Source organism: Ranitomeya imitator, chromosome 5 (assembly GCF_032444005.1).
Source record: "Ranitomeya imitator isolate aRanImi1 chromosome 5, aRanImi1.pri, whole genome shotgun sequence".
In the NCBI taxonomy this organism is placed as follows: Eukaryota; Metazoa; Chordata; class Amphibia; order Anura; family Dendrobatidae; genus Ranitomeya; species Ranitomeya imitator.
The window spans coordinates 650,538,668-650,553,694 of record NC_091286.1 but is presented as its reverse complement, the minus strand read 5'-3'; the positions used below and the strand labels follow the sequence as shown (position 1 = coordinate 650,553,694).

Below are 15,027 nucleotides of genomic sequence, written 5' to 3'. Positions count from 1 at the left end.
ATTGCCTGCAGCAGTGATGTGACCACTGCAGTCTGTCAGCAAAGATTGGCAGAGAGGCAGCGCTGGACCTGCGGAGGGTGCTTATTGCTGTGATTGTTAACTTAAAGATATGCAACCTTATGGAACAACACAATTTTAAACTGGACAGCCCCTTTAAATGAGTTGTCCTAACTAGGAAGCAGTAGGCAGCTGCACATATTCCCTGCAGCGGCCACTACAGGTGAAATGGGGAATTACAAGACTTCCGTTAAAATGAATATTCGACCATATAATAAATGGACACGCTGTGGCCCTATGTGGGACACCCCATAATTTATAAATCTAAAAGATCTCCCATCATGGAAATTTTATTTGCTTATATTATTTATTAATTTATTCTCGAAATTTCCTTCGAATTTCATAATTTTGACAAACTGATTTTTTTTTTTTTTGCTCCTCTGCTGCTAACGCTACATTCTCTGCATCGAAAGAATAAGCGAAGGCTTAAACCTAAAAACAAAACGGCTTCTTCCAATATTCTCTATGATGAGATGCAAAGCTGTACCGAACAGTCATCTACAAAAAAAATCCCAGCTTTACATCTAGAAGGTAAAATACAGGTCCTCATCTGCTCCCCTCCCTCTCCCGAAACCCGATCTCAGCTGAACCCATGTAAAAATATGGGAATCTATTGCACCTAGGGTGACAACAAGTGTCACTACGCCACCTAGTGACACATTTGCTGCAAAAAACCATACATATTATACATAGTTTGGAGCCCAATTGCTCCGGCATCACCCAAAAGGGAGGATGATCTTCTACATTCAATGTAGACTATTGAAAAGCTGTAGACAAAAAATAATTTAAAAAAAAATACCCCCAAAAAAACAAAAAAAAGCCAAATCCGTATTTTTCATTTTCCCCATTTTTAGCCACCTCCTTATAAAATAAATGGGGTAAAGCCGGCTTAAGAAGAGGAGGGTATAACCGCTTCATCTCTGGCATAGGAAGGATTAAAACCAAACCAATGAAAGAAAGAAAAAAAAAAAGATCAAAACGTTCAAACGTGTCGGACCGTGGTCTCAGTTCATCGCTGCCCGTTGTGTCAACCACTCTGAATGTATTTCTTTATCACTACACATCCGTGGCGGAAGAGGGGGCAAGGCATGTTGGGTAATAGTGTCCATGTGTTCGATTTGGGGTCGTAATATTCCATGTTTCCCAGAGCGGGTCCTTCACTGCTGACGATGCCGCCTGTTGCATATATCTTTCCGTCCAGGACCACGGCGCTGCAGAAGTAAAAGAGAGGGTTAGTGACCTCAATCTGGTCAACTGGTCAGTCGTAGATTTCCAAACATGGATACGATCTTACAGTCTGACTTGTCAAAAACGGCAATTTAGCTATACTCCAGCCGATTGGCGGACACAGACAGAAGAGGGCCCGCTGTGCAAGAACTGTATATGGGCCCTCTGCCATCCAATAGTGTATCATAATAGACCTAAGTGTCTATGACAGGTTTTTGTTTTCACCTGTCATCAGGTGTTGACAATACATAGACGATCTCTTTCTCTGGCAGCGTGCTAGAACTCCATACTTTTCATCAGTGTTCTAATCAGTCGGATCCTGATATTAAATTTACATCTGTTAGTTCTACGAAAGGGATTAAATTCCTTATTGTACTTGTCTCTTTAGATGATCACGTTCTAAGCACCATTTTATATGTCAAACCTACTGATAGGAATTTGTTGTTAGAGTCTACAGTGTCATAAAATGCTCTCTTCATTGCCAGTCAGATAGATAGCAGGACGGACATAGATGATGGGACGGATAGACATCTAGAATAGATAGTAACGTTTGGGCAGAAAATCTAGAACATATGCTGGTCCTTCATGTGCTGACGTCTTATTGTTGTTCTGGCAGAAGTTAGAGATTTCTCTGCAGTTTGGGCCTTTGGGGACAGCAATGGCTTCTAACGAAAGTTTCTGATTCATTATGTGTGAGATAAATTTGTCTGTCAATCTGTTATACGAGTGGAGCATGCTGGGAAGTGGGATTTGGGTCCGTCGAACACCGTATACATTATCACATAAAATGAGGTGCAGCTTCTGTCGGGGGAAATCGCCAGGGACCCCGCTGACAATGATTTCCACATGTCAGACAAGCACCCATGACATGTATTGACATCCAGCTCCCCAGCACGCCTGGTACCAGTGACGCTGCCATCAGTAAATGCGGCGCCCTCTAATTATCTCACGAATATTACATTTAGGTACAGAGAATATGATAAATATTTAGAGGAAACACCGTCTGTAAATTGCCAGAAGAACAGCTGCCGACTCACGTGCAGCCGGCAGCGCACAATAACAGCAGATGGAGCCTGTCACTCACACGGATTGATGGCTCGCTGGGAATTTACTGGAGCCGCACGGAACGGGGCGATATCAACCAGTCGAGGGACGGACTCAGGGGTCATCGCACGTTGGAGGAATGCTCGGGCAATCTCACATGCCTCCGATGTATCCCTCTGTATAGTCACGACAGAACCCACAAGGCCGGTGGGATCCAATGCATGCACCAAACTGAAGCGGGAAGTATGAACGTAGCCCAACGCATTCCCAGGGAGGCACTATAGATCCCAGCAGTGTTCTGAGTTTCATACCGTTATCATACCATGATGAGAGAGGGCCAAAGGTTGGAGACTACAACATTTATCAGCAAACGAAACGTTGGAATTATACTCTGTGTATTAATTCCTTCTAGTTTCCAAGATATCTGCTTGCTGTCACTGATTTGGATTTTTCCACGTTATTAGGACTGTTTAGAGCCCACTAACGAGTTGCCTCCTATAAGGGCCAGATCCAGATGTCTTTCCCAGAGTCTTCCCCTCCATTGTGCAGGTGTCTGGTGTCATGGAGGGCGATGGATCCTGTTACAGCCTCTCCTTTTGTTCAGAAAGTCTCTAATTTTCTGGGCGATGATCATACATGTTCACGCCACTCACTACAAGACGCGGCCCTGATACCTGCACTGTAACGAGCCGCGCACCTGATTCATCGTCACGTGATCCTGACGCATCAAGCTTTTAGGAAAAAGCTTGCGACAGCACTTCCGCAGGTCAGATGGAGTATTACATAGTACTAATTGAAATCCAAGTTACACACGAAAGCGTTGGGTCCTCCACAGGGAAACAGATGTGAAAGCTACCCTATGGACATTTAGATCATGATCCTAAATGATCCCTCACTGTAAACTAACAATGTTTGACCCGCAGTAAACAGATTTCTAAATAATACAGGGAACCGACCGATTTAGGACAATGGTGGAATTTTTCTGAAAAGGAGACTCAGGAATTTAAGACATTGTGGCGACTACTGAAATGAATGTCTATACTTGTAGATGTGGGTCACCTGCAGAATTGCCTGGAGTGATTCATGTTGGGTCCAGCCTTTATGTTTCCTTTCTCGGGGTCGTAGATCGTGGTCGCTCTGGCGTACGCTCCTCCCAGAATGAAGATGAAGCCGTTCAGGGTGACCGCCGGGGCGTACTTATTATCTGTGAGAGACAACAGAGCTTGGATTGTGATTTCTAAGTCCCAGTAACAATGCAGAAGACAAAGCGCAGATTGTCCCTCTTAGCGTGACACGGTGCAACAAATCCTACTCCAACTGTACAGTCACATTAACGTTGTTAGAAAAACATGGCTGCTTTCTTCCATAAACAGCGCCACGCCTGTCCATTGGTTTTGCCTGGAATTGCAGCTAATTTTCTATTGATATTAATAGAGCTGAGCTGTAATACAAGCTACCACCTGTGGGCAGCTGTGGCACCACTTAGAAAAAGAAAATCAAACATCACTTTCTAATCGTTCCCTTCAATGAACAACCAATTACTTTGATTAAAACAGTCTTTCTTAAAGGGAACCTACTACATTAAACATGGTGTTCGTTCTGAAGGCGGCATATTATAGCGCAGAAGGAAATGAATGGATTGATGTCTAGTTTTATGCTAAAAGATTCAGCATAACTTACCATTTATAGACCTAAACTACAGTAGATTTTTGGTAGGTGGTCCAAATCACTGATAGGCTGACAATCAGTAGGTAGGACCGCCCACTGGACTCCTAACCCAAGAATGAGCAGATACTTAGGTTTTACAATTTTTACTATGGTAAATCTTTTCCTACTAGACTATATATATATATATAACTACTCCGCTCTTTCTGCTCTATAAGTTGCTGCCAGTACAATGGAAAGTATTAGCACCATGACAGGTTACCTTTAATGTTTCTAATTTAAGTACCCCCCCCCCCCCACTGCTGAAAAATATAATTCTAGGATCATACATACATTTCATACATGAAAATCCAAAAAGAAAAAACTCCTGTACACAGAATATATCAAAATATCAATCTAGATTCATTATAAATAGAAAAACATATACACAAAAAATATATAGAAAAAGGGTTAAAAAAGGTTAATGCAAAAAAAACAAAAAAACATTCTGGCGGTATCCCAATTAAGTAGGTAAATACATCTTTAAGAGGAAAGAAAAATCTATGTAACTCACATGGAGAAAGTGTGTTAAACCAATTTGTGAGGATATCAGGTCAATTTAGATCAAATCTATGGTATTAACTTTGTAATCAGAAATGTACGGTGTATGTTATACCAGATAGACACCTACATTAGTATTATGTATAGCATTGCAGATTTAGTAATACAGAAAGGGTTCTCTGAGGAAGCTAAAAGGCGAAACGCGCGTCAGGGGTTCCATATGGTGGCAATTATTAACTCTTTTTCACCCATGCTGAGTCTTTTAGCTACTAAGTGGAGTAACCTTTTGTTTGCAAAGATCTGATGGCTATACAAATGATTCTAATGCATTTATCTGAACTAGGATTTCTAACAGCTCTCTATATATTATTAGTATTACCAAATCTGATATGCACTTTCTCCATGTGAGTTACATAGATTTTTCTTATCACTTAAAGGTATATTGAACTATTACTTTCAGAATGTATTTTTCTGCACTAACCTTTTTTTTTTTTAACCCTTTTTCTATGTATTTTTTTGTCTATATGTTTTGTATTTATAATTAAGAAAGATTGCTATTTGTATATATTCTTTGTAAAGGAGTTTTTTTCTTTTTGCATTTTCTTTTTTATAATACTCCTATTAATAGATTTGACCATAACAGGCTCATATAGGATCATACATGGCCGGACCCTCAGTGGTCATACATTTATCACATTGCTAAACGGAACAAGACGATATAAAGGGTACGTGGCACCTTTGTAAGAAATCCCTATAAGCCAGCCTATAGAGGCTAATACGTCACTGCTGAAAGCCTCCTGGAGTGTTAGGCGCCATAAGAGAGTCCAGCACTACTGATACCACTCATTTTTCAGGCACCTTACAGGGTAATGTCTATTTGGTACAATCCCTTTTTGTCAGAAGCGTCCATCCTCCATTGATAAGAGAATCACTGGGGTCTGAGCAATCAGTTGTAATCTCATGAACAACTAACCGGCAAGTGTTGAATTTCCCTACACTGCCCCCGCAGGAAAAAGTATGTAATTTCCATTGACAAATTAGAGTTTTCTACTGGAGGCAACTTTTAATTAATCCATGATAATTGGGATTCTTACATATGCAATTAACTAAAGAGACAACATTTTAAGGTTCCCTACATTGCACCAGCCAGGGTGACATGTCTAGGGTATTCTCCAGGACTGTACCACTAATCTCAGAACATAATCAGATCTACCCGTTGGGCCATCAACATCTGGAGGGGGCCTCACCGCTGCAGCCAGTCAGCAGCCTCTGATCAGCTGCAGCGGTCACTGTCCATGGGTGTTAGGAGCCACCTTCTCGGGATGTCCTCTCTGGAGGTTGATGTCCCAAGACTAGCAGAGGAGAGATGCAGATCCGGGATGTGAGTATCTGATTTTTCACTCAACTTTGGTCCTATCTGCTTAAACTTTTAAGTGGAGGAAGATCCCTTCAAAGTGAATTTGTCGTCTATTGTTTACATCTGTTTTTATTTTTGCTAATGTATTTTTTACATTTTCCATATTACCAAAAAAGCAAATAATTTAGCCTAAAACCAGACTTAAACAACAGATTATGTGCTAATGACACGTTTCCTTAAGAGTGATACCATACCTTCCATGGATGCCCAGTACTTCAGAAAGAGAAAGCCCTCAGACCACCAACCGAAGGTGCTCCAAAGCAAATGGGGGTAAACGGGTCCCTTTCTGACTCGGACCTCGGTGGTACTGCTTGGTGCCTCATCCTCACTGCTTAACAGGTCAGGAACCCCTCCCCTGCTCTTTAATTACTTTTACCAATCCCCTCTTATTTTTTATGTCATTAACCCCGTAACTGCCTAACAAACTGCTCTCACGTGTAGACCTATAATAATAATAATAATAATCTTTATTTATATAGCGCCAACATATTCCGCAGCGCTTTACAGACCTACACTTTGCTTGTGCCTTTCCGTCTCTACAGACATGTCTATGCAGGCTCGGACTGGCCCACAGGGGAGCTGGAGAATCCTCCGGTAGGCCGCTGTGAAGGAGTGCTGATGAGCATTGCAATTACACTTGATTCACAATTTGCAGAAAAAGCTATAATCTAATCATTCATGAAGCCAGCTAGCCAAGTTATTATTACATAGAAGCAAAAGCAAATGTGTGTACTAGGGTCAGGTTCAGCATGTAGCCGAACAGTGGGCTCCAAGAATCAATTTCATAGGAGGGCCCTTGCCAATCCAGCACGACACTGTCTATGGGCATGAGACGCTTTGTGCCTCAGAGGCATCCCTAGGCTCTAGCTGAAGATTATGAGCTGTAACGATAGGGCTTGTCTGAATTTCAGCCACATATACACTATAGGCCGCGAGACATCAAGAGGCAATCACCCCCGGAGTAAAGCAAGAGAGCCCTGATATCATGGGGGGCGCACCTTCTCTTTGAAGAAGAAAGGCCGCCGGGTCTTGGAAGAATCTACTTTTCATTGTACGGTATTTTGCTGGGGTCAGACGGAGCAGCGCTCCCAGCAGCTTTCTAGTCCATCCACGGCGGAGATTTCTGATGTACAGCGTAACACATAGCGAGACGGAAATGAGGATTTGTGATTCTCCCCCACGCGTCCAGCTCTGCTCCTTTTCCCACACGTTTACATTTCATCTGTCCTCAATTCCATGGTACAAGCTGGCTCTGATCTCTGACACTTTAGTCTCCGGCTTATAATAGTCCACAAGGAGTCTCTGTGAAGGCTCCAGGCCCAGCCTGAATATATGTGACTATATATGTGACTATATATGTGGAGTTTGGGCCAGAGTGATGGTGGCACTACAGGCCCACACACGGTCCGCAACAAACCAAGTACTTATTATTCCGTGGTGATGACCTATTACGAGTGATGAGCGAGTGTACTCGTTGCTTGGGCTTCCTGAGCCTGAGTACATGTGGGGGTTGCCTGGTTGCTAGGGAATCCCCACATGTATTCAGGCTGTCTAGCAGCTGTAAATCATGCAGCTGCCTCAACAAAAACAAAATCTCCAAGCACTCACAAATACTCGGAGACCATCCGATCATGCTCAGGAAAACTTGAGCATCCTCGCTCATCAATACCCCTTAGACCTCAGGTGCCTCCTCACCGCCGTGTCCACATAATAGGGTTTCTTCAGTTTCTACCTACTGTACCAATTCCTAGATACTAAATCCAAGGCTCGTACAGTCTGTGATCCAATAGATATCTAATCTGGAGAGAAGCTTCGTCCATAACTGGAAGTGTGAACCCTCGAATCTTCAAACAGAACCGACCATAGAAGAAACACAAAAATCCCTCCGCGACATGATGAAGAACACCACAATATCAAGCATATTTATAACCTAAATACATACACATCGTTGATATATATCAGTGCAGGGATAAAGGGTAATTTAGGACTCAAATAGAAAACCTAATGTTTCTGTCAGTACCATAGACAATGCTCAGTGCTAGCGGACCTCCACTCCATTCACGGAAGAGCTACACAGCTGTGTTCTTAAGGTTCCAGAGGCCCATTAAAGGGATCATTGGGTGTCTCAGCAGCAGGACCCTATTAGCAAGGAGTCTCCTATCCAAAGGATAGGGAATAACTTGATTTTGGGGGAAGAACAGTCTAAAACTAATTTCATCTGCATAATTCTGACCATACACAGTGACGTATCTCCGGGGCATGTGGAGGATCATCTACTTACAATGGATCACCTTGTACCCTTGGCTGTGTGTTTCCTCCTAAGTCACAACCACACTGATGGTGCCGTGGTATGGTCGTTTCACCAATGCATGAATGGACACATATAGCTAGTCAAGTCCAATATTTGTGAACTAGGCTTTTGATACCTCACCTGAGAGCAGCAGAATGTAGGGGCAGAGACCCCGATTCCAGCGATGTGTCACTTAGTTTACTGGGTGCAACACTTGTGACAGAATCACGGTTTTCACTGCTGCAGTTCTCTGAATGCTGAGCTTTGTATACCACAGATCAGCTTTCTGCCTATGCACAGTGTACGCAGAAAGCGGCCAATCAGTGGTAGAGCAGGGTTATACAAATACGACAGGTGGGGGTGGGCTACTTGGCAGGAGACACTAAGTCCTATAGTGATAATCTCCTGATGATAAAACACTGATTTTATTGAAACAACAGCAGACAGTCTGGTAAATTAGAGATCACTGGACTCAGGATCTCAGCCCCTACATCATTCTGCTTTCAGATTACCTTTAGAAGATTTACAGGACTTTCTACCTAATATACTGCTTTTGACTCCCCTTAAGTGGTAGAAGGCAAGATAAGACAATACCAGAAATTCGTCGACTTATGGAAGCAATCAGGCTGAGAGAAGCATGATGGGAGGCATTGGCAGGAGTAATTTTGAACAAGCACCAATTTAAGATTGCATTCCTAATTGCTTTTTCATCCAAATCTTAGCAGAATCTGACTTCTGTTTTGAATTGGGTTTTCAGATTTTATAGGAACCAAATTCCAACAATGATCTCTATTTAACGTATGTTCACATTACGCTTGTGACTTTGAACCCCCAACAAAGTCACAACAACCATTGGAAGTACCTCTGACGGAGCCGGAGACGTCAATAATCAACTCTAATTGAGCTTTCTTTCAGCCGTGACCATATCCATCTTAAAACTCCAAAACTATAGCGTATCCTATTGTGAAATTGTTTCTGATGCCAAGAACGGACACAACTAGAAAAAAAGCTGAAGTGGAGCCCAAAACAGCATGAAATATACCCTTACAACTGTCTTATAGATGCAAGCATGGGAGGACTAATGGCAGAACACAGGAGGAATAAGAAGGAACTGGTGTAACATGCAGAAGGGCCAGGAAATGAGAGGCCTTCACATAGGACAGGTCAGGAAGCATCGGCCTGGAACATGGGAGAGATCAGGAAGGATCGGCCTGGCACATGGGAGAGATCAGGAAGGATCGGCCTGGCACATGGGAGAGATCAGGAAGGATCGGCCTGACACATGGGAGAGATCAGGAAGGATCGGCCTGGCACATGGGAGAGATCAGGAAGGATCGGCCTGGCACATGGGAGAGATCAGGAAGCATCGGCCTGGCACATGGGAGAGATCAGGAAGGATCGGCCTGGCACATGGGAGAGATCAGGAAGGATCGGCCTGGCACATGGGAGAGATCAGGAAGCATCGGCCTGGCACATGGGAGAGATCAGGAAGGATCGGCCTGACACATGGGAGAGATCAGGAAGGATCGGCCTGGCACATGGGAGAGATCAGGAAGGATCGGCCTGGCACATGGGAGAGATCAGGAAGGATCGGCCTGGCACATGGGAGAGATCAGGAAGGATCGGCCTGGCACATGGAAGAGATCAGGAAGGATCGGCCTGGCACATGGGAGAGATCAGGAAGGATCGGCCTGGCACATGGAAGAGATCAGGAAGGATCGGCCTGGCACATGGGAGAGATCAGGAAGGATCAGCCTGGCACATGGGAGAGATCAGGAAGGATCGGCCTGGCACATGGGAGAGATCAGGAAGCATCGGCCTGGCACATGGGAGAGATCAGGAAGCATCGGCCTGGCACATGGGAGAGATCAGGAAGGATCGGCCTGGCACATGGGAGAGATCAGGAAGGATCGGCCTGGCACATGGAAGAGATCAGGAAGGATCGGCCTGGCACATGGGAGAGATCAGGAAGGATCGGCCTGGCACATGGGAGAGATCAGGAAGGATCGGCCTGGCACATGGAAGAGATCAGGAAGGATCGGCCTGGCACATGGGAGAGATCAGGAAGGATCGGCCTGGCACATGGGAGAGATCAGGAAGGATCGGCCTGGCACATGGGAGAGATCAGGAAGCATCGGCCTGGCACATGGGAGAGATCAGGAAGGATCGGCCTGGCACATGGGAGAGATCAGGAAGGATCGGCCTGGCACATGGAAGAGATCAGGAAGGATCGGCCTGGCACATGGGAGAGATCAGGAAGGATCGGCCTGGCACATGGGAGAGATCAGGAAGGATCGGCCTGGCACATGGAAGAGATCAGGAAGGATCGGCCTGGCACATGGGAGAGATCAGGAAGGATCGGCCTGGCACATGGAAGAGATCAGGAAGGATCGGCCTGGCACATGGGAGAGATCAGGAAGGATCGGCCTGGCACATGGAAGAGATCAGGAAGGATCGGCCTGGCACATGGGAGAGATCAGGAAGGATCGGCCTGGCACATGGGAGAGATCAGGAAGGATCGGCCTGGCACATGGGAGAGATCAGGAAGCATCGGCCTGGCACATGGGAGAGATCAGGAAGCATCGGCCTGGCACATGGGAGAGATCAGGAAGGATCGGCCTGGCACATGGGAGAGATCAGGAAGGATCGGCCTGGCACATGGAAGAGATCAGGAAGGATCGGCCTGGCACATGGGAGAGATCAGGAAGGATCGGCCTGGCACATGGGAGAGATCAGGAAGGATCGGCCTGGCACATGGAAGAGATCAGGAAGGATCGGCCTGGCACATGGGAGAGATCAGGAAGGATCGGCCTGGCACATGGGAGAGATCAGGAAGGATCGGCCTGGCACATGGGAGAGATCAGGAAGGATCGGCCTGGCACATGGAAGAGATCAGGAAGGATCGGCCTGGCACATGGGAGAGATCAGGAAGGATCGGCCTGGCACATGGAAGAGATCAGGAAGGATCGGCCTGGCACATGGGAGAGATCAGAATAATCAGATCCAAAAACGGATTGGTATGACACAGGAGAGGATCAGAATATAATTGATGAAACAGATGTGTGGAAGGTGAAGAGCGGACAATCATGAGCTTACATACAATGACATTGGTCTGTGAAGTCTGCGAACAATTTTTTTCTGGATGACTTCACAGTCATTTCTGAATATTCTCACGGGGTCTCTATTTACTGACCCTGACATGGAGAATTCTGCTTAACAAACACTCTGCGGGCGGCTCTGGCTCTGTAACTCCTGCCTAATTAATGCCGCTATGTAAAGCATTCCCTGCAGGGAGCACATTTAGAGGGCATTGGTTTTATTGCATGTTAATTATAAGTAGAGATGGTAGGAGACCATCCATGGGGTATTCAGACAAGAGCGGAGGCCGGAGTTGACGCAAACTTTTTTACAGACAACATGTCACTACCGGTCGGTGCACACTGCAAGATCAGGACAGCTGAGATGTCTATGTGGGTTATATATAAAGCAAAGGGGGCGTATGGTTGAGATTAAAATGCACCCCCCATGGTGCTGGGTAATGCCAATCTGGACGGAGAGACATGGGGCTTTTTTTTCGTTCCCTTCGAAAAACCCTTGAGCCGATCCAACCATTATAACATGGAAGAATGTACAATTGGCAGGGAAAGGTTGGACCTGATGGACCTATGTAAGGATACATGGCTGCGATAAGACGTGGTCTATACTCTGGATCCATATATCCATACTGACAGTTTATCAGAATATGCCTACTCATAAAGGAACCAATTCTTAAAGGGAATGGGCCCAACCAGTGTCGTTCACTGAGGGGACGTGCTGGAATGACGGTCCAGATTCATGAAGAGGCATGAACTGGGAGCAGCGGATGAGTGATGTGCATCTCAGTGTGCACCTTGTTATTTATCCTACTCCAGTCTCTGCAGGAGTAAGATTTGTGGCATAGTGAATGCCGCTGCTCATGATGAGCGGTGGTCCCCACGTGCCAGTCTCACCCAGTTTTTTTCAAAAATGTTATGAAAATGAAAAAAGTCGTGAAGCCTCCAGTTGCTCCAAAATTATCCAACTTTTCAAAACTTTTTATGCCACAATACTGGCATAAAAGATTTGATGTATTGGGCCCTATGTCTTGTCTGAAAATTAGCTATTGTTTTTGTCTAACATATATATATTTTTTAATTTCGGCAAAGCTTTTTTTCACATCTTTACTAGAAAAAAGCAAATTAGTAATATTCCAATATTTACACTTGCAACTGTTTTTTTAAGGGCTGAAAAGATTTCAGCAGATAAGCAGAGGCAGGATTACAAAGACAGGTAAAGGTACCGTCACACATAACGATATCGTTAACGAAATCGTTATGTGTGACAGCGACCAACGATCAGGCCCCTGCTGGGAGATCGTTGGTCGCTGGGGAAAGTCCAGCACTTTATTTTGTCGCTGGATCTCCCACTGACATCGCTGAATCGGTGTGTGTGATGCTGATTCAGCGATGTCGTCACTGGTAACCAGGGTAAACATCGGGTAACTAAGCGCAGGGCCACGCTTAGTAACCCAATGGGAAGCTGAAGGCGAAGGACCTGACCAGACACCGGGAATGTAAGTATGTAGTGTTTGTTTTTTCACATTTACAACGGTAACCAGGGTAAACATCGGGTTACTAAGCGCGGCCCTGCACTTAGTAACCCGATGTTTACCCTGGTTACCCGGGGACTTCGGGATCGTTGGTCGCTGGAGAGCTGTCTGTGTGACAGCTCTCCAGCGACCAAACAGCGACGCTGCAGCGATCGACATCGTTGTCGGTATCGCTGCAGCGTCGCTTAGTGTGACAGTACCTTTACACCACTTTATTCAGCTGATAACACAGGATCTACAATTCACAATAGGGGATGTCACAGCTCACCTCCTCCTCCTGTACAATGACTGATAACACCTCTATATACAGTAGATAACACAGGATCTACAATTCACAATAGGTGATGTCACAGCTCACCTCCTCCTCCTGTACAATGACTGATAACACCTCTATATACACTAGATAACACAGAATCCACCATTAACAATAGATGATGTCACAGCTCACCTCCTCCTCCTGTATAATTACTGATAACACCTCTATATACAGTAGATATTCACAATAGGTGATGCCACAGCTCACCTCCTCCTGTACAATGACTGATAACACCTCTATATACAGTAGATAACACAGGATCTACAATTCACAATAGGTGATGTCACAGCTCACCTCCTCCTCCTGTACAATGACTGATAACACCTCTATATACACTAGATAACACAGAATCCACCATTCACAATAGATGATGTCACAGCTCACCTCCTCCTCCTGTACAATGACTGATAACACCTCTATATACAGTAGATATTCACAATAGGTGATGCCACAGCTCACCTCCTCCTCCTGTACAATGACTGATAACACCTCTATATACAGTAGATAACACAGGATCTACAATTCACAATAGGTGATGTCACAGCTCACCTCCTCCTCCTGTACAATGACTGATAACACCTCTATATACACTAGATAACACAGAATCCACCATTCACAATAGATGATGTCACAGCTCACCTCCTCCTCCTGTACAATGACTGATAACACCTCTATATACAGTAGATATTCACAATAGGTGATGCCACAGCTCACCTCCTCCTCCTGTACAATGACTGATAACACCTCTATATACACTAGATAACACAGAATCCACCATTCACAATAGATGATGTCACAGCTCACCTCCTCCTCCTGTACAATGACTGATAACACCTCTATATACAGTAGATATTCACAATAGGTGATGCCACAGCTCACCTCCTCCTGTACAATGACTGATAACACCTCTATATACAGTAGATAACACAGGATCTACAATTCACAATAGGTGATGTCACAGCTCATCTCCTCCTCCTGTACAATGACTGATAACACCTCTATATACACTAGATAACACAGAATCCACCATTCACAATAGATGATGTCACAGCTCACCTCCTCCTCCTGTATAATGACTGATAACACCTCTATATACACTAGATAACACAGAATCCACCATTCACAATAGATGATGTCACAGCTCACCTCCTCCTCCTGTACAATGACTGATAACACCTCTATATACAGTAGATAACACAGGATCCAGCATTCACAATAGATGTCACAGCTCACCTCCTCCCGTACAATGACTGATAACACCTCTCAATATAGTAGATAACACAGGATCTACCATTCACAATAGGTGATGTCACAGCTCTCCTCCTCCTCCTGTACATAGTAACATACATAGTAACATAGTTAGTAAGGCCGAAAAAAGACATTTGTCCATCCAGTTCAGCCTATATTCCATCATAATAAATCCCCAGATCTACGTCCTTCTACAGAACCTAATTGTATGATACAATATTGTTCTGCTCCAGGAAGACATCCAGGCCTCTCTTGAACCCCTCGACTGAGTTCGCCATCACCACCTCCTCAGGCAAGCAATTCCAGATTCTCACTGCCCTAACAGTAAAGAATCCTCTTCTATGTTGGTGGAAAAACCTTCTCTCCTCCAGACGCAAAGAATGCCCCCTTGTGCCCGTCACCTTCCTTGGTATAAACAGATCCTCAGCGAGATATTTGTATTGTCCCCTTATATACTTATACATGGTTATTAGATCGCCCCTCAGTCGTCTTTTTTCTAGACTAAATAATCCTAATTTCGCTAATCTATCTGGGTATTGTAGTTCTCCCATCCCCTTTATTAATTTTGTTGCCCTCCTTTGTACTCTCTCTAGTTC

The 15,027-nt window shown here is 44.6% G+C and overlaps 1 protein-coding gene across 2 annotated transcripts in view; it reads right to left on the bottom strand.

Moving 5' to 3' along the window:
* Window positions 1-431: 431 nt before the first annotated feature.
* The window catches only part of KLHL29 (kelch like family member 29), a 991,490-nt gene continuing 976,894 nt past the window's right edge, over window positions 432-15,027 (bottom strand). For both annotated transcript variants that reach the window (XM_069728156.1, XM_069728157.1), the window contains exons 14-15: window positions 3,388-3,532; window positions 432-1,268 (exon numbers count right to left, since the gene is read on the bottom strand). In XM_069728156.1, coding sequence (XP_069584257.1) covers window positions 1,085-1,268; window positions 3,388-3,532 — 329 coding nt within the window. In that variant the 3' untranslated portion in view covers window positions 432-1,084. The remainder of the gene's footprint in view (window positions 1,269-3,387; window positions 3,533-15,027) is intronic.